Source organism: Mercenaria mercenaria, chromosome 11 (genome assembly GCF_021730395.1).
Source record: "Mercenaria mercenaria strain notata chromosome 11, MADL_Memer_1, whole genome shotgun sequence".
In the NCBI taxonomy this organism is placed as follows: Eukaryota; Metazoa; Mollusca; class Bivalvia; order Venerida; family Veneridae; genus Mercenaria; species Mercenaria mercenaria.
In genome coordinates, this window is record NC_069371.1 from 21,277,869 (window position 1) to 21,303,137 (window position 25,269).

Consider the following 25,269-nt stretch of genomic DNA (forward strand, 5'->3'; position numbering starts at 1 on the left):
GTTCGAAAATGGGTCATCTGGGGTCAAAAACTAGGTCACTAGGTCAAATCGAAGAAAAACATTGTGTATGCAATAGAGGATGTAGTTTTCAATTGACCTTCATGAAATTTGGTCAGAGTGATTGCCTTGATGAAATCTAGGCCGAGTTTGAATATGGGTTATCTGAGGTCAAAAACTAGGCCACTAGGTCAAATTAAAGAAAAATCTTGTGTATGCGATAGAGACTGTTTTTTTCAATTGATTTTTATGAAATTTGGTCAGGATGATTGCCTTAATGAAATGTAGGTCGAATTTGAATATGGGTCATCTGAGGTCAAAAACTAGGTCACTTGGTCAAATCAAAGAAAAAACTTGTGTATGTGATAGAGGCTGTATTTTTCAATTGATCTTCATGAATTTTGGTCAGAATGATTGCCTTGATAAAATCTAGGTCGAGTTTGAACATGGGTCATCTAGGGTCAAAAACTAGGTCATATCTAAGAAAATGCTTGTTTTATCGCAAGAGACCAATTTTTTGGTCCAATCTTAATGAAAATTGGTCAGAATATTTGTTTCCATGAAATCACTAGGTCAAACATGTTTTACACTGTTATGGTGTGTTTCTTAGGGAGCGACCTAGGGCCATCTTGGCCCTCTTGTTACAAGTTATGACATAAATGACATGAATATCAAGGGATGCACATATAATTTATGTCCCAGAAGAGAGGGGTTATAGTAAGTACACCATCCAATTACTGGTAGTTTCTTAATTTGTTTGTCTGAAACACTTCATGTTGCATCTATTACTTTGAAACAATGCATGGAATTCCAACGAAACTTTAAACAAATGTTAAGCAATATATACTGCATTTATTTATTTATTTTGTTGTGTTTAACGTCGCACCGACACAATTTTAGGTCATATGGCGACTTTCCAGCTTTAATGGTGGAGGAAGACCCCAGGTGCCCCTCCGTGCACATTTTCATCACGAGCGGGCACCTGGGTAGAACCACCGACCTTCCGTAAGCCAGCTGGATGGCTTCCTCACGTGAAGAATTCTACGCCCCAAATGAGGTTTCGAACCCACATCGATGAGGGGCAAATGGTTTGAAGTCAACGACTCTAACCACTCGGCCACGGAGGCCCCCAATATATACTGTAAGTAAGGGGTGTTTTACATGTAAGTTTCAGAACTGTACCTCCAAGATTAAAGTCAAGGATATACACTAACTAAAGTTTGTTTTGTTTTGTAGGGTTTAACATTGCACCAACACAATTATAGGTCATATTGCGACTTCCAGCTTTGATGGTGGAGGAATACCCCATTTGTGATGAAATAATGCACAGAGGGGCACCTGGGTAGAACCACCAACCTTCCGCAAGCCAACTGGATGGCTTCTTCTCATGAAGAATTCAATGCCCCGAGTAAGGCTTGAACCCACATTAGTGAGGGGCAAGTGATTGGAGCCTGTGACCTTAACCTCAACCTCTCAGCCACAGAGGCTCCTTACACTTATTAAATGGCAATGGCAGGCCAGAAGATGATATTAGCACGACTAAATCTATATTGCACGAGGGCATATAAGTACTATAAATGACATTTTTTAGTAATACCAGTGTGTCAAGGTGAGAAAAAGAGTACAGAGTACATTTTACTTATCTTTCTGTTTTGTATTACATTTACATTAGTTCTGTAAAGTTACAGTGTTACAGCTGTATGTGACATATATCTGCACACAAAGTTCATGGTAAAGCTCTTTTTTTCTTTGCATTCCCTTTGTTACTGGTCTCATCAAATACTGTCAAGTCCTTTAATTTGTTTAATTTTCTTTTGCAAAATTGTGCTTTTTTTGTAGGGACTACATAAAGAAAACAACACAATGGGATTATAAACCCAATGTTGGCTATGACATGAAAAAAAACACTTTGCTTTCAATGAATATCCGAGCTTCAAGAAACAATTTCAGTGATAATTGTAAGTTAACCAACATTGAGGATCTCTCGGCTTTTAAATTAATGTTCATAGGCAGGCAAGTTACAAGCTGGGCTGATTGTAAAATGGTTTCAGATAAGGTCACGTTTTTGTCTTTACACAGTGGAGATTGTTTTCCAAATTTGGATATCCTTATCATTCCATGTTAGAATATGACCCTATAGGTTATTGTAATGATATAAAATCAAAGTTAAATAGAACAACTGCAGCATTTAGTATCAGTCAGACCACAGTAAGTTTGAGAGAGATCAACATGTATTCCATTGCTGTTTTTGTGTGTTTAGTGGGCTACAGTGCAGCCTTCCCTCTACATGCCGCATGTAAACTAGACTGGTAAGTAGGTTTTTATAAATTTCTACATGCCTCATGTAAACTTGACTGATTAGTAGCTTTTTATAAATCTCTACATGTTTCATGTAAACTAGACTGGTAAGTAGTTTTTTTTTTATAAATCTCTACATGCCTCATGTAAACTCAACTGGTTAGTAGCTTTTTATAATCTCTACATGCCTCATGTAAACTAGACTGGTCAGTAGTTTTTTTTTATAAATCTCTACATGCATCATGTAAACTCGACTGATTAGTAGCTTTTTATAAATCTCTACATGTTTCATGTAAACTAGACTGGTAAGTAGTTTTTTTTTATAAATCTCTACATGCCTCATGTAAACTCGACTGGTTAGTAGCTTTATAAAATCTCTACATGGCTCATGTAAACTAGACTGGTAAGTAGGTTTTTATAAATCTCTACATGCCTCATGTAAACTCGACTGATTAGTAGCTTTTTATAAATCTCTACATGTTTCATGTAAACTAGACTGGTAAGTAGTTTTTTTTATAAATCTCTACATGCCTCATGTAAACTCGACTGGTTAGTAGCTTTTTATAATCTCTACATGCCTCATGTAAACTAGACTGGTTAGTAGCTTTTTATAAATCTCTACATGCCTCATGTAAACTCGACTGGTTAGTAGCTTTTTATAAATCTCTACATGCCTCATGTAAACTCGACTGGTTAGTAGCTTTTTATAAATCTCTACATGCCTCATGTAAACTAGACTGGTTAGTAGCTTTTTATAAATCTCTACATGCCTCATGTAAACTCGACTGGTTAGTAGCTTTTTATAAAGCTCTCGTGCCTCATGTAAACTAGACTCCGGTTAGTATGTTTGTTTGTTTGTAAGCTTGTTTATTGTCACCGCCAGTAACCCATATGAGTTTTATAGAAAATGTGAACTTTTTAGAGAGAGCCATTTGCCATTTTGTTTTCTATTTTATAAACATGTATCTCTTTCTAACTTTCCTATGAATCAGCTGGTTTATTTTGGTCATTTAAAACAGGTCATTCCAGATGAACTGTAGTGATGTGGAGAAAAAACTTGTTGATCAGGCCAATGCATGGAGTACAGCTGATAATTGTCCCAACGGAGCAGGAGAAAAAATGCCTCTACAGTGTAAGTACTCCCTCTATGTTATAGCCTGCTAAATTTCTATAATGAACTTGTCCATCTTTCAATTTGGACAATACCATCAACTGTCGAAAGGGGTGCTTACCAAAATAACAATGACTGAATGACGAACAGTGCAGACCATGATCAGACTGCACGGATGTGCAGGTTGATCTTGGTCTGCACTGGTCGCAAAGCCAAAGGCTAAAGGTTAAATAGGATTATAGTCATTTCTCGGATTTGATCGAAACTTTTACGTTTGATCTTTGTGTTTCTTTCTTTCTCTACGCAGCTGTTTATAGGTTAGCCTCTTTAAAACAAATTACGGTGAAGAAGCTGATACGTACAAGTTTTAAACTACATGTACTAGTATATGAAATAAATACAAGACAATTTTGAAAAAGTCTGGTATTTAATTGGTAGGAAAGAGTAGAACAACACTAGGCCAAAATGGAGCACTACATTTTTGCAGCAGTGTAATCACAATTTTTTCAGATTTCATCTCAGACTGGCACAAGCTTGAAACTTGTGCATGAGACGCCAGTTCATCACTACAAAGATACAGTGAGCTTCACCTTTGCTCAAGGCAGCTCTGCTGATACTTGTAATGTACATGTAAGTACATTCAAAAACATTTACACAACTATTTTTAAAAAGGAAACTGCCAAAGTCTATATATTTATATATGCACAAACTGTTGACATGTAAACAAAAGCTATGTTTTGAATGTAGGAGTAGGTTTTAATTATGTTATTTTGTCATCAGCTGACATAACTAACAAAGTTCCAAGTCTAATGATTTTATTCTTGCATGGTGAGGAAGGAAAACATGAATATTAATATGGTCTTTAGCTGTTCTTTCAGTTGATATGTATAAATGTACCGTAACTGGTCACATTATATACCCATTTTCTGCAAGGATATAAGATTGTCTGCTTCAGTATAAGATAATAATTCACTGTGTAAACACCAGGTGCTATATTTTCAAGGGTAGTGTAATCACCAGGGGCTATATTTTCAAGGGTAGTGTAAACACCAGGTGCTATATTTTCAAGGGTAGTGTAATCACCAGGTGCTATATTTTCAAGGTTAATGTAATCACCAGGTGCTGTATTTTCAAGGGTAGTGTAATCACCAGGTGCTATATTTTCAAGGGTAGTGTAATCACCAGGTGCTATATTTTCAAGGTTAATGTAATCACCAGGTGCTGTATTTTCAAGGGTAGTGTAATCACCAGGTGCTATATTTTCAAGGTAGTGTAATCACCAGGTGCTATATTTTCAAGGGTAGTGTAATCACCAGGTGCTATATTTTCAAGGGTAGTGTAATCACCAGGTGCTATATTTTCAAGGGTAGTGTAATCACCAGGTGCTATATTTTCAAGGGTAGTGTAAACACCAGGTGCTATATTTTCAAGGGTAGTGTAATCACCAGGTGCTGTATTTTCAAGGGTAGTGTAATCACCAGGTGCTGTATTTTCAAGGGTAGTGTAATCACCAGGTGCTATATTTTCAAGGGTAGTGTAATCACCAGGTGCTATATTTTCAAGGGTAATGTAATCACCAGGTGCTATATTTTCAAGGGTAGTGTAATCACCAGGTGCTATATTTTCAAGGGAAGTGTAATCACCAGGTGCTATATTTTCAAGGGTAGTGTAATCACCAGGTGCTATATTTTCAAGGTTAATGTAATCACCAGGTGCTATATTTTCAAGGGTAGTGTAATCACCAGATGCTATATTTTCAAGGGAAGTGTAATCACCAGATGCTATATTTTCAAGGGAAGTGTAATCACCAGGTGCTATATTTTCAAGGGTAGTGTAATCACCAGGTGCTATATTTTCAAGGGTAGTGTAATCACCAGATGCTATATTTTCAAGGGAAGTGTAATCACCAGGTGCTATATTTTCAAGGGAAGTGTAATCACCAGGTGCTATATTTTCAAGGGTAGTGTAATCACCAGGTGCTATATTTTCAAGGTTAATGTAATCACCAGGTGCTATATTTTCAAGGGAAGTGTAATCACCAGGTGCTATATTTTCAAGGGTAGTGTAATCACCAGGTGCTATATTTTCAAGGTTAATGTAATCACCAGGTGCTATATTTTCAAGGATAATGTAATCACCAGGTGCTATATTTTCAAGGGAAGTGTAATCACCAGGTGCTATATTTTCAAGGTTAATGTAATCACCAGGTGCTATATTTTCAAGGGAAGTGTAATCACCAGGTGCTATATTTTCAAGGGTAGTGTAATCACCAGGTGCTATATTTTCAAGGGTAATGTAATCACCAGGTGCTATATTTTCAAGGGTAGTGTAATCACCAGGTGCTGTATTTTCAAGGGTAGTGTAATCACCAGGTGCTATATTTTCAAGGTTAATGTAATCACCAGGTGCTGTATTTTCAAGGGTAGTGTAATCACCAGGTGCTATATTTTCAAGGGTAGTGTAATCACCAGGTGCTATATTTTCAAGGTTAATGTAATCACCAGGTGCTGTATTTTCAAGGGTAGTGTAATCACCAGGTGCTATATTTTCAAGGGTAGTGTAATCACCAGGTGCTATATTTTCAAGGGTAGTGTAATCACCAGGTGCTATATTTTCAAGGGTAGTGTAAACACCAGGTGCTGTATTTTCAAGGGTAGTGTAATCACCAGGTGCTGTATTTTCAAGGGTAGTGTAATCACCAGGTGCTGTATTTTCAAGGGTAGTGTAATCACCAGGTGCTATATTTTCAAGGGTAGTGTAATCACCAGGTGCTATATTTTCAAGGGTAGTGTAATCACCAGGTGCTATATTTTCAAGGGTAGTGTAATCACCAGGTGCTATATTTTCAAGGGTAGTGTAATCACCAGGTGCTATATTTTCAAGGGTAGTGTAATCACCAGATGCTATATTTTCAAGGGAAGTGTAATCACCAGATGCTATATTTTCAAGGGAAGTGTAATCACCAGGTGCTATATTTTCAAGGGTAGTGTAATCACCAGGTGCTGTATTTTCAAGGGTAGTGTAATCACCAGGTGCTGTATTTTCAAGGGTAGTGTAATCACCAGGTGCTATATTTTCAAGGGTAGTGTAATCACCAGGTGCTATATTTTCAAGGGTAATGTAATCACCAGGTGCTATATTTTCAAGGTTAATGTAATCACCAGGTGCTATATTTTCAAGGATAATGTAATCACCAGGTGCTATATTTTCAAGGGAAGTGTAATCACCAGGTGCTATATTTTCAAGGTTAATGTAATCACCAGGTGCTATATTTTCAAGGGAAGTGTAATCACCAGGTGCTATATTTTCAAGGGTAGTGTAATCACCAGGTGCTATATTTTCAAGGGTAGTGTGAACACCAGGTGCTATATTTTCAAGGGTAATGTGAACACCAGGTGCTATATTTTCAAGGGTAGTGTGATCACCAGGTGCTATATTTTCAAGGGTAGTGTGATCACCAGGTGCTGTATTTTCAAGGGTAATGTAATCACCAGGTGCTATATTTTCAAGGTTAATGTAAACACCAGGTGCTATATTTTCAAGGGTAATGTAATCACCAGGTGCTATATTTTCAAGGGTAGTGTAATCACCAGGTGCTATATTTTCAAGGGTAGTGTAATCACCAGGTGCTATATTTTCAAGGGTAGTGTAATCACCAGGTGCTATATTTTCAAGGGTAGTGTAATCACCAGGTGCTATATTTTCAAGGGTAATGTAATCACCAGGTGCTATATTTTCAAGGGTAGTGTAATCACCAGGTGCTATATTTTCAAGGGAAGTGTAATCACCAGGTGCTATATTTTCAAGGGTAGTGTAATCACCAGGTGCTGTATTTTCAAGGGTAGTGTAATCACCAGGTGCTGTATTTTCAAGGGTAATGTAATCACCAGGTGCTATATTTTCAAGGGTAGTGTAAACACCAGGTGCTATATTTTCAAGGGTAGTGTAATCACCAGGTGCTATATTTTCAAGGGTAGTGTAAACACCAGGTGCTATATTTTCAAGGGTAGTGTAATCACAAATGAAAACAAAGGTTCAGATGTTTACAATGAAAGATAATTTGATCTTAACTGTAAGACAAAGTTTTCATTTTAACATGTCTTATTACTAGTTTTAAATAATGACCCATTTGACATGTGCTGCTAAAGAAACAAGGCAGTCTGAAAGACAGCTAAATCCCCCGCCACTGTTATGGATAGTGAAAGGGTAAACCTTTGACCTTTAGCTGTGACCTTGACCTTGAACTGATATGGCTGACTCATGAATTCTGCACGTCTTGATGAGGTGATCATTTGACCCAAGTTTTATAAATCCTTCAAGGGGTTTAGGAGATACAGAGCTCAAACCTCTGACCTTGAGTTGTGACCTTGACCTTGAGTTGACAGGGCTGACATATAAGCTCTTGATGAGGTGATCATTTGACCCAAGTTGGATGAAAATCCTTCAAGGGGTTTAGGAGATACAGAGCGGACACAAAATGGAAGGCTCAAACCTTTTACCCTAAACTGTGACCTTGACCTTGAGCCAGCATGGCTGACTTGTAAGTTCTGCACATCGTTTTGATAAGGTGATTATTTGACCCAAGTTTTATAAAATTCCTTGAAGGGCTTTAGGAGATATAGAGCAGACATGAAATGGAAGGCTAAAACCTTTGACCTCGAGTTGTGACCTTGACCTTGTGCCAGCATGGCTGACTCGTGCATTCTGCAAATCGCCTTGATGAGGTGATCATTTGAACCAAGTTTGATGAAAATCCTTCCAGGGGTTTAGGAGATATAAAGCGGACACAAAATGGAAGGCTCAAACCTTTGACCCTCAGCTGTGACCTTGACCTTGAGCTGGCATGGCTGACTCATAAGTTTTGCACATCGTCTTGATGAGGTGAGCATTTGATTCAAGTTTGATGAAAATCCCTCAAGGGGTTTAAGAGATATAGAGCGGACACAAAATGGAAGGTTTAAAACTTTGACCTTCAGTTGTGACCTTGACCTTGAGCTGGCATGGCTGACTCATGGGTTCTACACATTGTCTTGATAAAATTTCTTCAAGGGGTTTAGGAGATATAGAGCAGACACAAAATGGAAGGCTCAAACCTTTGACCTTCAGTTGTGACCTTGACCTTGAGCTGACTCATGGGTTCTGCACATTGTCTTGATGAGGTGATCAATTGACCCAAGTTTTATAAAATTCCTTCAAGGGGTTTAGAAAATATAGAGCCGACACAAAATGGAAGACTCAAACCATTGACCTTGAGATGTGACCTTGACCTTGACCCGGCATGGCTGACTCATACGTTCTGCACATCATCTTGATGAGGTGATCATTTGACCCAAGTTTCATGAAAATCCTTCAAGGGGTTTAGGCAGTGCAAGCCCTGGCCATTATAAATTAATAGCCACTTTTTTTTTCAGGGAAAAAATTAATAGACAAACTTGGCGTGTGCGTTATCCACGTGTGCTTTCACATTTCAATAAAAAACAAAAAACAGGGCATTTTATAACTATTTATTCTTTTTTTGTTCATGGACCACTTAAACACACTTTATTTTTCAATTCTCATTATTCATGGTAATCAAAAGTCATAAACGGTATGTATTTATTAAACAAACAGGAATTATAATGTTTTTTTTTTTTTTTCTTTTTTTTCATTCGAATTCGTTGCAAGTTTCTTCTAGTGCAAATCTGAATACATTTTCAATAAATGTCATTATACATTCATCATATCACTGAACATACCGTTGATACTCGTGTAAAATGCGCAGATTTATGACCCTCGGGACCAACCCCGAGTCGTGAATGCATATTCACAGGTACAGACGATTTTCCAACTTCAAAATAAGTTTATTTGCGATTTTCGCCATTTCCGTAAAGGGAAACTACTCTCAGCGCTTACTGTCTACGCTAAAATCTAAGATCGCCGTTACATACCGTAAATTTTATATTATTTTGATGAAAGAATTACTATAAAAAAAATCATAGATATTATGAGACTAATTAAAGATCGAGTGTTATCTCCAACCAAGATCAAACTGTGAACAACAAAACTGACACGAGGTGTCACGCTAACTGCCGAAAATTACTGGCCATTTAATAAACAGCAGACTGTGTTCAATTAAGCGTGTCAAAGTCACCGTTTTGAGGGGGTAATTATGCCTCTGGGCAAATACACTTCCTGCTACCGACTTCCCACGGATGAAACTATGTATATTCCAGCTGTTTATGGACAATTTTTTGCAATATTTTTTGTAGCATTTTTATTAATTAATCGCCATTTTCTATCGCCAAAATTTGCGTTTTAATCGACTTTTGAATAAAATAATCGCCATTTGGCGATAATGTCGATTGGCAGCGCGAGCACTGGGTTTAGGAGATACAGAGCTCAAACCTCTGACCTTGAGATGTGACCTTGACTTTGAGCTGGCATGGCTGACTCATGAGTTCTGCATACTGCCTTGAGGAGGTGATCATTTGACCCAAGTTTCATGAAAATCCTTCAAGGGGTTTAGGAGATACGGAGCGGACACAAAATGGAAGGTTCAAACCTTTGACCTTCAGTTGTGACCTTGACCTTGAGCTGGCATGGCTGACTCATGGGTTCTGCACATTGTCTTGATGAGGTGATCAATTGACCCAAGTTTTATAAAATTCCTTCAAGGGGTTTAGGAGATATAGAGCGGACACAAAATGGAAGACTCAAACCTTTGACCTTGAGATGTGACCTTGACCTGGCATGGCTGACTCATGAGTTCTGCACGTGTCTTGATAAAGTGATCATTTGACCCAAGTTTCATGAAAATCCTTCAAGGGGTTTAGGAGATATGGAGCAGACACGAAAGTGTTACGGACAGACGGACGGAGACCATTCCTATAACCCCCGACCACTTATGGCGTGGGATTAAAAACAGAAGACTTTTTTTCAGTGAAACTGCAATACATTGTATAATATATGTATTTTACTGTAAATTTATTATACCAGATTTAGCTGCTTTAGTGATAGCAGCCAACCTGTCTTAAGCAGCCAGTGTCTCATTTCCCAAAATGATCATTCATTCTTTAAATTACCTGCATTAAGCAGCCATTACTTCCCACTCCCTTGACTGCTTAAGACAGGTTTTACTGTAGTGCCCTTTTCATGAAAAACACATTCAGAGGTGCTTTACACAAAACATTTGCTTAAAAATGTCCTAATATTACCTGGCTAACAAAAAGTATTCACTGGAATAACAGGTTCAGGGCAATGACACTAGATAAGTTAGGTATTTAGGAGTGTTCAAGTAAATGAATCTGATTATTTGTGGTATGGAGAAATATTGTGTTATGTAGGATTGTTCAGGGAAATAATATTAGATGATCTTTGTTGTGTAGCCTTGTTCAAGGAAATGACATCAGATGAATGGTGGCATGTGTGACTGTTCAAGGAAATGACATCAGATGAATGGTGGCATGTGGGTTTGTTCAAGGAAATGACATCAGATGAATGGTGGCATGTCAGATTGTTCAAGGAAATGACATCAGATGAATTGTGGCATGTGAGATTGTACAAGAAATGACATCAGATGAATTGTGGCATGTGGGTTTGTTCAAGAATTGTGGCATGTGAGATTGTTCAAGGAAATAACATCCGATAAATAGTGGCATGTGAGATTGTTCAAAGACATGACATCAGATGAATTGTGGCATGTGAGATTGTTCAAGGAAATGACAACAGATGAATTGTGGCATGTGTGATTGTTCAAGGAAATGACATCCGATAAATAGTGGCATGTGAGATTGTTCAAAGACATGACATCAGATGAATTGTGGCATGTGAGATTGTTCAAGAATTGTGGCATGTGAGATTGTTCAAGGAAATAACATCCGATAAATAGTGGCATGTGAGATTGTTCAAAGACATGACATCAGATGAATTGTGGCATGTGGGTTTGTTCAAGAATTGTGGCATGTGAGATTGTTCAAGGAAATAACATCCGATAAATAGTGGCATGTGAGATTGTTCAAAGACATGACATCAGATGAATTGTGGCATGTGAGATTGTTCAAGGAAATGACAACAGATGAATTGTGGCATGTGTGGTTGTTCAAGGAAATGACATCCGATAAATAGTGGCATGTGAGATTGTTCAAAGACATGACATCAGATGAATTGTGGCATGTGAGATTGTTCAAGGAAATGACAACAGATGAATTGTGGTATGTGTGGTTGTTCTTGAGGAAATGACATCCGATAAATAGTGGCATGTGAGATTGTTCAAAGACATGACATCAGATGAATTGTGGCATGTGAGATTGTTCAAGAATTAAGGCATGTGAGATTGTTCAAGGAAATAACATCCGATAAATAGTGGCATGTGAGATTGTTCAAAGACATGACATCAGATGAATTGTGGCATGTGAGATTGTTCAAGGAAATGACAACAGATGAATTGTGGCATGTGTGATTGTTCAAGGAAATGACATCAGATGAATTGTGGCATGTGAGATTGTTCAAGGAAATGACATCAGATGAATTGTGGCATGTGCGATTGTTCAAGGAAATGACATCAGATGAATTGTGGCATGTGCGATGAATTGTGGCATGTGCATTGTTCAAGGAAATGATATAAGATAAATTATGTCATAGTAATAAACTTCACATTTCAATAATAATAATACTGCTATGAAATATGATGTAACTGCTCTATAGTGAACGCCACTGGGAAGATTGAAATGTTTGTTGTAGAGGCTGATGCTTTGAAGAGGTTGATTTACTAAGAATTTTGTCCAGTGAGACAGTTAATATCTGTCCGTGTATATAGGTACTTGTTCCAGCCAGAGGTACTGTTAACAAAGGCTACACTGCACTGCTAGCATGTTTCTGTTTAACTAATTAACTGTGACAATAATTTCAGGGTTACTCTACCTCACAGACCTGGTATGCTGTACTTGACTACAGTACTAACTACTGTAACATGAGAAATCTTCTTGAAGGTATATACCTCACAACATGATTATTTTCTTACTGTATAATGAAGGGAAAAGTCAGTTTGTTTCTGTCATGAGTTTCTTGCCATGTAACAAAAACACACTAGCTTGTAAATTCTTGGCATTGGTGTGTACTTTTGTGACTTCAAAATTTGGTCAAATCTTCTTGAAGGTATATACCTCACAACATGATTATTTTCTTACTGAAGGGAAAAGTCAGTTTGTTTCTGTCATGAGTTTCTTGCCATGTAACAAAAACACACTAGTTTGTACATTCTTGGCATTGGTGTGTACTTTTGTGACTTCAAAATTTGGTCAATGTCTTAAAAAGAATAATTTAAAAATTATATGATAGCATTATTTCGTTTTGTTGAAATCTTAATATTTTATCAACAACAAATTTGTCTAAATGCCTGAGAAATTCCGTAAAGGTACTGTTATTATTATGACAGATATTTTTCAAAAATATCGAGGGAGGTGTTAGAAGTTTTGTTAAGTAAAGTACATGTAACCTTTTTTCATTTGTTACAGGTTCGAATCTCCATACCAGTGCTGGATTCACGGAGACCACAAGTGACAGCATATGCACACAGTACTCAAAGAGAAATTACGATAAATACTAATACTGTCAAGTTCTTGTAACAACGCTTTAAAATTTCATAAAGTAGATGGGTTTTATTTTATTATAGCATCCCAAAAGATACTGACTTCTCAGTTTGATACCTCCTGTGTGAAATGATGTAGTCTTTTTTAACCCTTAGCCTGCTAAATTTCTATAATGGACTGGTCCATCATTCAATTTGGGCAATATCGTTTATTATTCGAAGGGGTGTTTACTGAAAATTTACTGACTGAATAGCGAACAGTGCAGACCATGATCAGACTGCACGGATTGCACTGGTCGCAAAGGCAGAATTATTGCCGCCAGCAGGCAAAGGGTGAATACATGTATACTGTTATAATTATTATAGACCTCCATCTAGTCTTTTTGAAGCTGGATTTCCACCTAGTGCAATACAGATTTTGATTTTTGTCATTTTGTATTTATTGGTTAAATACAAGCTGTGTTAATGGTAGAGTAGGTATAATAATTAATTTTATCACCTTTGAAGTTGTAGGAGTAAAAGAAAGCTATTTTATAATTCTGGTGTTTAGCTAGTGTAATAACATTTTTATGTTGAGATCGCTTCAAGTAAAGAAGACATTATTTGAATTGAATTTAGTCTAAAATAGGTATATAAGAAAAAATTAAAATATTTCAGCATAAAAAGCTAACATGTGATAAAAAGAATCTTACATTTGTGTTCTTTCACACTGAATTTATTAAAAGGAATAAAAATGATAAAATGAACAGCAACTCATTCAACCTTTAGCCTGCTGCCAGCAAGTGATTATGCCTTTGCGACCAGTGCAGACCAAGATCAGCCTGCACATCTGTGCAGGCTAATCATGGTCTGCACTTTTCGCTTTTCAGTCAGTAAATTGTCAGCAAACATCCGTTCGAATAATGAATGGTATTGCCCGAATTGAATGATGGACCAGTCCATTATAGAAATTTAGCAGGGTAAAGGTTAATAAACTTAATACTACAAGACCTTGTCCAACACGAAATGCCCCCCTTGATGCATTCAGTAATTGCACAAGGAACAGAAATTATTTGCTCACTGTAAACAAAATTCTACTGTTCTGGTTCAATGTGACATTGACCTTTGACCTATTGACCTCAAAACCAATAGGGGTCATCTGCTGGTCATGATCAACCTACCTATTAAGTTTAGTGATCCTAGGCCCAAGCGTTCTCAAGGTATCGTCCAGAAAGGGTTTAACTGTTCCTGGTCAATGTGACCTTGACCTTTAGCCTACAGACCTCAAAATCTATAGGGGCCATCTACAGGTCATGACCAACCTCCCTATCATGTTTCATGATCCTTTGCCCAAGTGTTCTCAAGTTATTGTCTGGAAACAGTTTAAATGTTCCGGGTCACTGCAACCTTGACCTTTGACCTACTGACCTTAAAATCAATAGGGGTCATCTACTGGTCATGATGAACCTTTCTATCATCTTTCATGACCCTTGGCCCAAGCGTTCTCAAGTTATCGTCCAGAAACCATTTAAATGTTCCTGGCCAATGTGACCTTGAACTTTGACCAAATGACCTCAAAATCAATAGGGGTCATCTGCTGGTCATGATCAATCTCCCTATCAATTTTCCTGATTCTAGGCCCAAGCATTCTTGAGTTATCGCCCGGAAACCGTTTTACTGTTCCTGGTCACTGTGACTTTGACCTTTAACCTACTGACCTCAAAATCAATAGAGGTCATCTGCTGTCATGACCAACCTCCCTGTCAACTTTCACGATCCTAGGCCCAAGCAATCTTGAGTTATCATCCAGAAACCGTTTAACTGTTCCGGGTCACTTTGACCTTGAACTTTGACATACTGACCTAAAAATCAATAGGGGTCATCTGCTGGTCATGACCAACCTCCATATCAACTTTCATGATCCTAGGCCCAAGCATTCTTGAGTTATCATCCGGAAACCGTTTAACTGTTCAGAGTCACTGTGACCTTGACCTTTGACATACAGATCTCAAAATCAATAGGGGTCATCTGCAGGTGATGACCAACCTTCCTATCAACTTTCATGATCCTAGGCCAAAGCGTTCTTGAGTTATCATCCGGAAACGGATTGGTCTACATACAGACCGACCGAATGACAGACAGACAGACAGACCGACATCTGCAAAACAATATACCCCTCCTTCTTCGAAGGGGGCCATAAAAATACACTCTTGTAAGACGCTCTATCATAGGACAGCACACAACAGTTTGATGTATCTGTCTAATCATACTACAGTAAGTCATACACAAAAACAAAAGCAAGGGCATTTTGATATCACCTCTTGATTTAATTCACATGTAAATATTGCACAAACATCATTAAAAAGCATAAGTGCCTAAAACTTCTCCATTTGAGCCGTGCCATGGGAAAATCAATATAGTGGCTTTGCGACCAGCATGGATCCAGACCAGCCTGCACATCAGCGCAGTCTTTTCAGGATCCATGCTGTTCGCTAACAGTTTCTCTAATTACAATAGGCTTTGAAAGCGAACAGCATGGATCCTGACCAGACTACGCGGATGCGCAGGCTGGTCAGGATCCATGCTGGTCGCAAATTTCTCATGGTGCGGCTCACTTCTGTGATGGCTTATAAACAACAGCATATCTATTAAAACCTCTTTAATGTATTAACAGTATTATAAGTTAATCTTAATATATCTGTAGAAATAAATTTGAGACATCTGAATACTGAAGTACAAATATAATAAAATTCATCTTCACTTTTAAAAATTAAAATGTCTAATGTAAAATTTGTGTAAATGCCTGGCTTACAATCATTCTCAAACTGAAAAGTTATTTTAGAACTGAATCTCAGATTCCAGGATAGCTGTGCTCACAGTTCACTAACTCCAAAACTTATTAAATGATTTTACTTCCCCCTCTATTCAAATGGAATCCTTCTAATACAATAATACTATAATCCAGAAAAAAGTAAATTTTGAAAAGTCTTAAAATTCTTCAACATCAGCAAATCCATATCCAGTTGTGGAATCTTCTGCTACACTTCAAGTTCTTCTGTAAGCCTCACCATACCATTACCATCATGTAGCCTGTATACCTCTACCATACTGTTAGTGTATCAATGAACTTGGTGCTCTTAGATTCACATGATGGTACATGCTTTCAGATGACTTTAAGAAACTGGTAAGAATAGGTGTTTCTACCTCTGACAGTAGATTTGAAAATGAATGGCACAATATAAAACCACAATTTACAACAACTAAGATGGCTTTGTCCTTGGAGTTTGGAATGTTCACTCAGAAAGGATCAGTAGGAAACTTGATTGATGGACTAAGATCACTGAAATATCCATGCTGTAATCCTTCCTCTGCTGATAGTCTGCCAACGGGATTGCACACCAATAATCTCTGAAAATACATGATGGTGGAGTTAGTATTGCGAAATTGATAATATTTGTGGAGGGCTAATTTTCATAAATTTTGCGGTTGCATACCGGCAGATCAATGGAAATATATCTCGATGAAAAGGCTAATTTTCTAGTGACACTATCTTGAAAATTGAAATCCATGAATAAATGTCCCAACAAAGTGGTCATCTTTGGCAAAATCATGATATTCAAAGTCCATGAAATGAAATGATTTTAAAGTACATGTAATAGTTATAGTATGTGTGAGAGTGTGTTACCAGGATATATCAGAGCTAGGGGTACATCGAGGGTATTTTTCTCTGCACATATCATCGAGGCCGGTAGGCAGAGACAGATATGTGCAGAGAAAAATACCGCGATGTACCCCTAGCTATGATATATCCTCGTAACACACGAGCATTACATATTATAACTGTTTTATCGCATAGTTTTATCATTAAAATTTATATATTATTTTCATTTAAATTTGTTTATTATTAGTCTTACACTTTTGATTCCCTTTCTGCACCTCGCTGACTGAAACACGAAAACTTCTGTTTTAGAAAATGTGTTCCCCAGATAAAAGTATCCAACAGATTTCTGCACTGGTTTTAAATCTTTGCATTGCATTGGCCAAACATATTGTAAAACTTGTTGTTTTGTTTTTAAAAAAAAACAAAGAAAAAGAAACATTTGAGAAAACTCAGAATTTCAAATATTTCATGTATTTCTGAATTTGGCAATAACTATCGAGTCTTTGAAACAGTCTAGTTTATTTATTCTTTTACTTTATAAATGTAGGTGTTTGTGATAATTCTTTCTCTGTGAACTGTAAATTGGAGCTAAACTCATCTTTTCTTTGAAAGGAAAAAATTATACTCCCTCGATAGGACCTGGCCACGGTAAGAGAAAAAGTGTTGCGATATATATTGGAACAGTTTTACTGTGCTCATATATATCACAACTGTTTCTTTCTAATGAAACTCCATAGAGATTTCCTTGTTGATATATATCGTAACAGTTTTGTAAAATATCAGCACAGATTTTGTAGTAATAATGTGTGTTACCATGTTTAACATACTGTAAAGATCAAAGGAAAATTGCCGCACTATGCGATAATAAATGTTAAGTATATACTATGTACAGCAGCTGTGCACAAGATAAGGTATAAAGTGTAATATAATTCAGTAAGAAATTTGGCTTCTAGATTCATGACATAGTTTTTACAATCATATAATTGATTGAAATAACATTTACCATACATTCTGACCAAGCTTAATGAACATGTGAAAATGCTGCTAATTTTTTTTGTATTCAACATTTAAACTCTGAAAAAAATTGCACATAATTACAACTTTTCAATTACCGGTAGATTTGCCGAAAATGGCTGAAATTTACCTTGTGAACATGGTGCTTCAACAACAAACTTACAACTGGTAGCAAGATATTTCAAAAACATAAAATGTCCCTTTTACCACTTGTTTAGTTCTTTAGAATAATCTTAGTTCTGTAGAATGTTCTATGATATGAAATGTGCTGTCTTATATTTAATGAGAAATGAACTTAGAAAAGGTGATTCAAACAATATGTCACAATAATGCCTTCTTAAAAACAACAAAACTAATATTGGTCAATGTCACATCTACTGCAAAGAAATAATAACAACAGTTGATAGATAATATGCAATTATTGATGATTATGATTAAATTTAAGGTGTGACATGGAATTCTTTGTGCCTCTAATTACCTATATGCCTACCTCACTCCTTGACTATACTTTTTAATTTGTCTTTATCCTACCTTCATACGCAATAAAGGGCAAAATCTGGGGGTATAATAAATTTTGCTTTATTAGGTCAGTGACTAAATAACTTCTGCCGGACTGCTTTTTAATTTTTTTTTCAAAACAACGCCGTCTTGTTTTTTTTCCAGACCAACTACTAAAAACATATTTATGCAACGATTAAACCTCAGCAATTTATCATAAATGAGCTTTTATTAGATACATGAGACCAGCAATGAATATTTGCAAAATTTTACCACAGGAAGTTTTTATAACGGAATCGCTAATGGAAGCCAAGTCATCCAGAGTGTTTGCGAACGATATTTTGATTTCTGCACTTAAATAAAGAAATAATGTATTTGGAAAGGAATACCATTGAATAAGATCATTGAGAAATGGGTACCCATTTTGTCTTTCAAGTGGCATTATTGCCTGTCAATAAATTTAACCAAAGTCTAACGATTGCTTGTTGAGAATGGGTATCCGCCTAGCAATTGAACTTCCGGTAAAACTTCACTTGGCAGCAAAGTCAAGATATGTCATTGTATTTAGCAGTACACAGAAGTCCAGTACAAAACATAAACTTACCCTTACTTTTTCCTCCTTTATTTTATGATTTTAGGGATTTTTAAGAGCTATTTCAAATTAAGTTACCAAAGAGGTTGTGTAAATTGGTCACAAATGTCACTGGCGTACTAATTTTTAAACTGTTGTTGAATCAGACACCTACCTAGTTGGTGGGTTATTTCGAGTAAAAATTATTTTAAATCAGGTGATAGGATAAATAGAACATTAGGCTGCTGTCTTATAAATTTAAATTTATTAGGTTCATCTACAAAAAAATAAGTCTCGTCCAAAGCCTCAACTTTTATATGTTCTCTGACATTACCTAATAAATTTAGATTTATAAGACAATAACCTAATATTCTCTATTATTGTAGGAAAATGTATAAAATACCAAAGTACTGACCTGTAATAGATCTCTACCTTTGATATTCAGTCTGGGTACCACTTGTTGCCACGTTGTGCTCACATGATACATGGGATATTGCTGAAACAAAACAGAAAACAATACAATATCAGATAAATTATATGAAAATTTACAATACTCTGGCTTTGCAAGGTTTAAACTGTGGATAAGCCATACATATGAAATTTCATGACGACTTCACAAAAATAAGAGAAATAAAAAATAGTGGAACTAAATCCCCCGTAAATATTTCTGTTTTTACAGTACTTCAAAGAGAAAAAAGAATATGCAAACACCCAGAAACTATATCTGAGGAAGAAGACAAAGAAGTAGTTACAATTTACATATATTGTATTTTATATGGCATTAAAACTGTTACCTTTACCTCAGTAAGAATATGAAAATATTGCTAATTTGAGTCTAAAAATCAACAAGAAGGGAAAAGATGTCTCTTACTTTATAATCTGGAAGGTGTGTGATATTAGGCCAAGTGTCTTCAGTAGGTGTACCCAGTAATCTGTATCAAAGTTAAAGGAACTGTGCAAATTGCATCATATGAAGCAGGTAATTTGTACTGCAGGTGTGTTTAATGTACTGTACTAAAGAATTGTTCATCTTACTGGTAAAATTTTAGTTTGAATTTCTGATAAGATATGATCTGCAAAATTGATAAGCATGCTTTCAATACATATTGATGTAACCAATAAGTTAGTGTTTGTTTACAGTAACCCAGCCCAGAGTCACCTGGCTCTAACTGGTTGAAAAACCCTACCCTAGAGTTTTGTTTCCAGTTTTACAACAACATATTTTTAAGTTAGCAAAAATTAAATCTTGAGACAAATAAATGCAAATGGACAATAATTTGCCAATACCATGAGTGGGAAAAATTCTAATTTCTGACTAGTAATGATATGTAACACTGAAATTTCTACTGTCCTATCCATAAAGAAATAAAATAAACATATCTACTGAACAATAAATTTTTAAGACAAAATTCTAAACATTTTTTATAGACCTAGCTTGTTTCAATGGTACAAGAAAAATAAAACTGTATATAAAACAAACAGAAACAAATAAAATTATTCTATGACCTATATGTAAACAGTATCTGAACTACCAAAATACTTGTTTTTTCAATGGACTTGAGGTTTTTGCCTAATATTTTTAAAGGTCTAAACTTATGGTCTCATATACATTCAAGGTTATGCATCGGTACCATGCTTTTCCAACACAACTTTGTTCATACAGGGATCAATCACCATTCACCGTCATATCAGTTTCATCATCAGGAAAGTTTTTTCATCATTCATCACTAGGATTAGGATCATTATCATCATCATAACTTTTCATCGTCATCTCCACCATCATCATCATAATTCATCATCATTAGCATCATTAATTCTCATCATGATCACAATGATTTGTCCGTACAATGAAAACAACTTAATACTGGAGACAAAATCAGCTGTTAACTTGTACGGCTTTAAATAGTGTCAGTATAATCAATATAACAATTGTTGAATTTAAATATATAAACTAGAATTGTGTCACAGACATGGATGCCCCCCGCAACATGAGAAAGGTCACAGGCATGGTACTGCTCACAAACTAAAAGAAGGTCCCTTGGCCCTATTTATTTACAAAACAAGAGGACCATGATGGTCCTGAATCGCTCACCTCTTCCCACATGACCCAGTTTTGAGTATGACGTCATTTTTTCTATTATTTGACACAGTGACCTAGTTTTTGAGCTCATGTGACCCAGTTTTGAATTTGACCTAGATATTATCAAGATAAAAATTCTGACCAATTTTCATGAAGATCCATTGAAAAATATGGTCTCTAGAGAGGTCACAAGGTTTTTCTATTATTTGACCTATTGACCTAGTTTTCGAAGGTACGTGACCCTGTTTTGAACTTTATCTAGATATCATCAAGGTGAACATTCTCACTAATTTTCATGAAGATTTCATGAAAAATATGGCCTCTAGAGAGGTCACAAGGTTTTTCTATTTTTATACCTACTGGCCTAGTTTTTGACCACACATGACCCAGTTTCGAACCTGACCTAGATATCATCAAGGTGAACATTCAAATCAATTTTCATGAAGATCCATTGAAAAATATGGCCTCTAGAGAGGTCAAAAGATTTTAATAATTTTAGGTCTACTGACCTAGTTTTTCACCGCAGCTGACCCAGTTTCAAACTTGACCTAGATATCATCAAGATGAACATTCAGACCAACTTTCATACAGATCCCATGAAAAGTATGGCCTCTAGAGAGGTCACAACGTTTTTTTCATTATTTGACCTACTGACCTAATTTTTGGCGGCACGTGACCCACTTTCGAACTTGACCTAGCTATCATCAAGATGAACATTCAGACCAATTTTTATGGAGATCCATTCACAAGTATGGCCTCTAGAGAGGTTACAAGGTTTTTCTATTTTTAAATTATTGACCTAGTTTTTACCGCACATGACCCTGTTTCGAACTTGACCTAGATATCATCAAGATGAACACTCACACCAACTTTCATACAGATCCCATGAAAAATATGGCCTCTAGAGAGGTCACAAGGTTTTTCTATTATTTGACCTACTGACCTAGTTTTTGAGGGCACGTGACCCACTTTCAAACGTTACCTAGGTATCATCAAGGTGAAGATTCTGACCAATTTTCATGAAGATCTCATGAAATATATGGCCTCTAGAGAGGTCACAAGGTTTTTCTATTTTTAGACCTACTGACCTAGTTTTTGACCGCACGTGACCCAGTTTCAAACTTGACCTAGATATCATCAAGATGAACATTCAGACCAACTTTCATACAGATCCCATGAAAAATACGGCCTTTAGAGGGGTCACAAGGTTTTTCTATTATTTGACCTACTGACCTAGTTTTTGATGGCACATGACCCAGTTTCGAACTTGACCTAGATATCATCAAGGTGAATGTTCTTACCAATGTTCATGAAGATCTTGTGAAATATTTGGCCTCTAGAGAGGTCACAAGGTTTTTCTATTTTTAGACCTACTGACCTAGTTTTTGAAGGCAAGTGACCCAGTTTCAAACTTGACCTAGATATCATCAAGGTGAACGTTCTACCAATTTTCATGAAGATCTCATGAAATATATGGCCTCTAGAGAGGTCACAAGGTTTTTCTATTTTTAGACCTCCTGACCTAGTTTTTGACCGCACGTGACCCAGTTTCGAACTTGACCTAGATATCATCAAGATGAACATTCAGACCAACTTTCATACAGATCCCATGAAAAATATGGCCTTTAGAGAGGTCACAAGGTTTTTCTATTATTTGACCTACTGACCTAGTTTTTGAAGGCACATGACCCAGTTTCGAACTTGGCCTAGATATCATCAAGGTGAACGTTCTGACCAATTTTCATGAAGATCTTTTGAAATATATGGCCTCTAGAGAGGTCACAAGGTTTTTCTATTTTTAGACCTACTGACCTAGTTTTTGATGGCACGTGACCCAGTTTCGAACTTGACCTAGATATCATCAAGGTGAACATTCTGACCAATTTTCATGAAGATCTTGTGAAATATATGGCCTCTAGAGAGGTCACAAGGTTTTTCTATTTTTAGAACTACTGACCTAGTTTTTGAAGGCACGTGACCCAGTTTCGAACTTGACCTAGATATCATCAAGATGAACATTCTGACCAACTTTCATAAAGATCCCACAAAAATGTGACCTCTAGAGTGGTCACAAGCAAAGTTTACGGACGCACGCACGCACGGACGACGGATGCTGCGCGATCACAAAAGCTCACCTTGTCACTATGTGACAGGTGAGCTAAAAAAATATTATAGGAAAACCAGAAAATGTAGTATTCTGTATATGTAGTGAAAATCGGCTAAGTTCAACCAAGGACTGTGACCTTGACCTTTGAGTTAGTGAAATGGTTTTGCGCTGGACACATCGTCTATCCATGCTTATCCTTTGTGTTAAATTATTCTGAAATCAAACCATGCATGTAAAAGTTATGGACTGGACACCAAGACCACATTATCAGTATATATGTAGTGAAAATTGGTTAAGTTCAACCAATGACTGTGACCTTGACCTTTATGCATGACACATTGTCTATCCATGCTGATCGTTTGTGTCAAATTATTCTGAAATCAGACCATGCATGTCAAAGTTATGGCTTGGACAAGGACACCACCCTTTCCCAAACACACAAATATTGTGTTTACAATTTACTCAGCAATTTAAAACAGTTTCAAAACCACAGTTTTTAAAAGCACTGTTTAAATCAATTATCAATATCCAGATCATAACTTTGATTTTCAAATATTTAAAAACATCACTTCATGACAATGAACAATTGTGTGAAGTTTCAATCCATTCCCATTAGTGCATACTGAGATACCAGCTTACATTCAAAATCTTAACCAAAAACTGCTAAGTCGAAAAAGGGCATAATTTTGTAGGAATGCAAAGAAGAGTTATGTAACCTAAGCACCACAGCAAGTGTTTTAAGTTTCAATCCATTCCCATTAGTGGGTACTGCGATACCAGCTTACATAAAAAACTTAAACAAAAAACTGCTAAGTTGACAAAAGGGGCATAATTTTGTAAAAATGCAAAGTAGAGTTATGTAACCTGTGCATTACATGTCATATCATGACAGTGAACAAGTGTGTGAAGTTTCAATCTATTTCCATTAGCGGGTACTGAGATACCAGCTTACATAGAAAACCTTAACCAACAATTTCTAAGTCAAAAAAGGGGCATAATTTTGTAAAAGAGTAAAATAGAGTTATGGAACCTGTGCAATGCAAGTCAGTTTATCACAGTGAACAAGTGTGTGAAGTTTCAATCCATTCCCATAAGTGATTACTGAGATACCAGCTTACATACAAAAACTTAACCAAATCGGGACGCCAACACAGACGCCACCACATGAATGAGTCCAATAGCTCTACCTATTCTTTGAATAGTCGAGCTAAAAATGACTGGACTGAAGTTCCATATTTCAAATATGGTTTTATTCAAGGATACTTAAAAATCCTCTTCAGTTGGTCCTCAACATCATTTCCTGGAAACAATGGTCTTCCAGCATTTGCCATTTCTACAATTACACAGATAAAACAGATTTGTGTGGATATAAACATAAACATTTAGAAAAAGCACTTTTCAATTCTTAAACGCACTGAGATTTTGGCTAAAAATGATCTTTCTTTATAACAGAAGTTTGGTCTTATTATTTTTGTTTGTAAACTATTCAAAAAATGATAAATCAAGAAAAAAACATGCCCGAGTCCAGGATCAAACCCCAACAGCCATGGCAATAAAAATGTTCAGCGCTCTTTACCAATACACCACGGGGGTGTACGTACTTAATCGTTGTTAAATATAAGATTTTTAATAACGGCAGTTTACCTCCAGTATTCCCGTATTCCGTTACATATGTTTCTCAAGACTGAATGGAAAAATTAGTAAAAACAACTAATTCTAATGTGTTTCCATAACTAAATTTCAAAGCCTTCTTAAGAAATATAGCTATAATTTCCTGATATCTTAAAATTTTCTCCTTGTTTGTTGTCGTACAATCTGAAGGTCAGTGCATTTAATGGTACACCAATTTATATAACAGTTAATATTTGTAAGCACTGGGTTATAAGAACATTACTTCTTTGGTTAATAGTCCCCTACTGGACTAAATTTGTTTTTTTAATGGGATTTTAATAGAATTTGAACAAATGTTCCCAATAACAAGAAGGTCATGTGCAATTCTCAGATCTCTAGCTCAAGGTCAAGGTCACACAAGTAATTTTATCTCTGGCAGTCATGTTTTTTGATTAATCATAATAATTTGAAAAATATAGATAAATGAGCCATGCCATGGGAAAACCAACATAGTGGCTTTGCGACCAGCATGGATCAAGACCAGCCTGCGCATCTGCGCAGTCTGGTCAGGATCCATGTTGTTCCCTAACAGTTTCTCTAATTGCAATAGGCTTTGAAAGCAAACAGCATGGATCCTGACCAGACTGTGCAGATGCCCAGGCTGGTCTGGATCAATTCTGGTCGCAAAGCCACTATGTTGGTTTCCCATGGCACGGCTCAAATAATCATCCAAGAAACAATTCTATGAAATTATTTTGAAATCTAGCCTATGGCTTT

At 36.4% G+C, this 25,269-nt stretch overlaps 2 protein-coding genes across 4 annotated transcripts in view; one reads left to right on the top strand and one right to left on the bottom strand.

Annotated features, from left to right (window-relative positions):
* Positions 1-1,856: 1,856 nt before the first annotated feature.
* Positions 1,857-13,033, top strand: LOC123532335 (uncharacterized). Of its 3 annotated transcripts, none has more exons than XM_053518707.1 (5): positions 1,857-1,955; positions 3,315-3,427; positions 3,917-4,036; positions 12,294-12,372; positions 12,898-13,033. In XM_053518707.1, exons 2-5 carry the CDS (start codon positions 3,338-3,340, stop codon positions 12,987-12,989), a joined length of 381 nt encoding a protein of 126 aa, XP_053374682.1. In that variant the 5' UTR covers positions 1,857-1,955; positions 3,315-3,337; the 3' UTR covers positions 12,990-13,033. The 3 variants fall into 3 exon arrangements, with proteins under 3 accessions (XP_053374682.1, XP_053374680.1, XP_053374681.1); XM_053518705.1 differs by lacking the exon at positions 1,857-1,955 and adding an exon at positions 2,152-2,306; XM_053518706.1 differs by lacking the exon at positions 1,857-1,955 and adding an exon at positions 2,998-3,035.
* Positions 13,034-13,307: 274 nt separating this feature from the next.
* The window catches only part of LOC123532115 (cyclin-dependent kinase 5-like), a 31,884-nt gene continuing 19,922 nt past the window's right edge, over positions 13,308-25,269 (bottom strand). The window contains 4 exon segments of the mRNA XM_053518712.1: positions 13,308-16,358; positions 19,110-19,190; positions 19,566-19,626; positions 24,145-24,214. Of these exon segments, the coding sequence (XP_053374687.1) occupies positions 16,248-16,358; positions 19,110-19,190; positions 19,566-19,626; positions 24,145-24,214 (323 nt within the window). The 3' untranslated portion in view covers positions 13,308-16,247.

Coding starts and splice junctions, on each gene's coding strand:
- LOC123532335 (XM_053518707.1), top strand. CDS start 3,338: ATGTGGAGAAAAAACTTGTTGATCAGGCCAATGCATGGAGTACAGCTG. Junction 3,428..3,916: donor AGAAAAAATGCCTCTACAGT/GTAAGTACTCCC, acceptor CAATTTTTTCAG/ATTTCATCTCAGACTGGCAC. Junction 4,037..12,293: donor CTGATACTTGTAATGTACAT/GTAAGTACATTC, acceptor CAATAATTTCAG/GGTTACTCTACCTCACAGAC.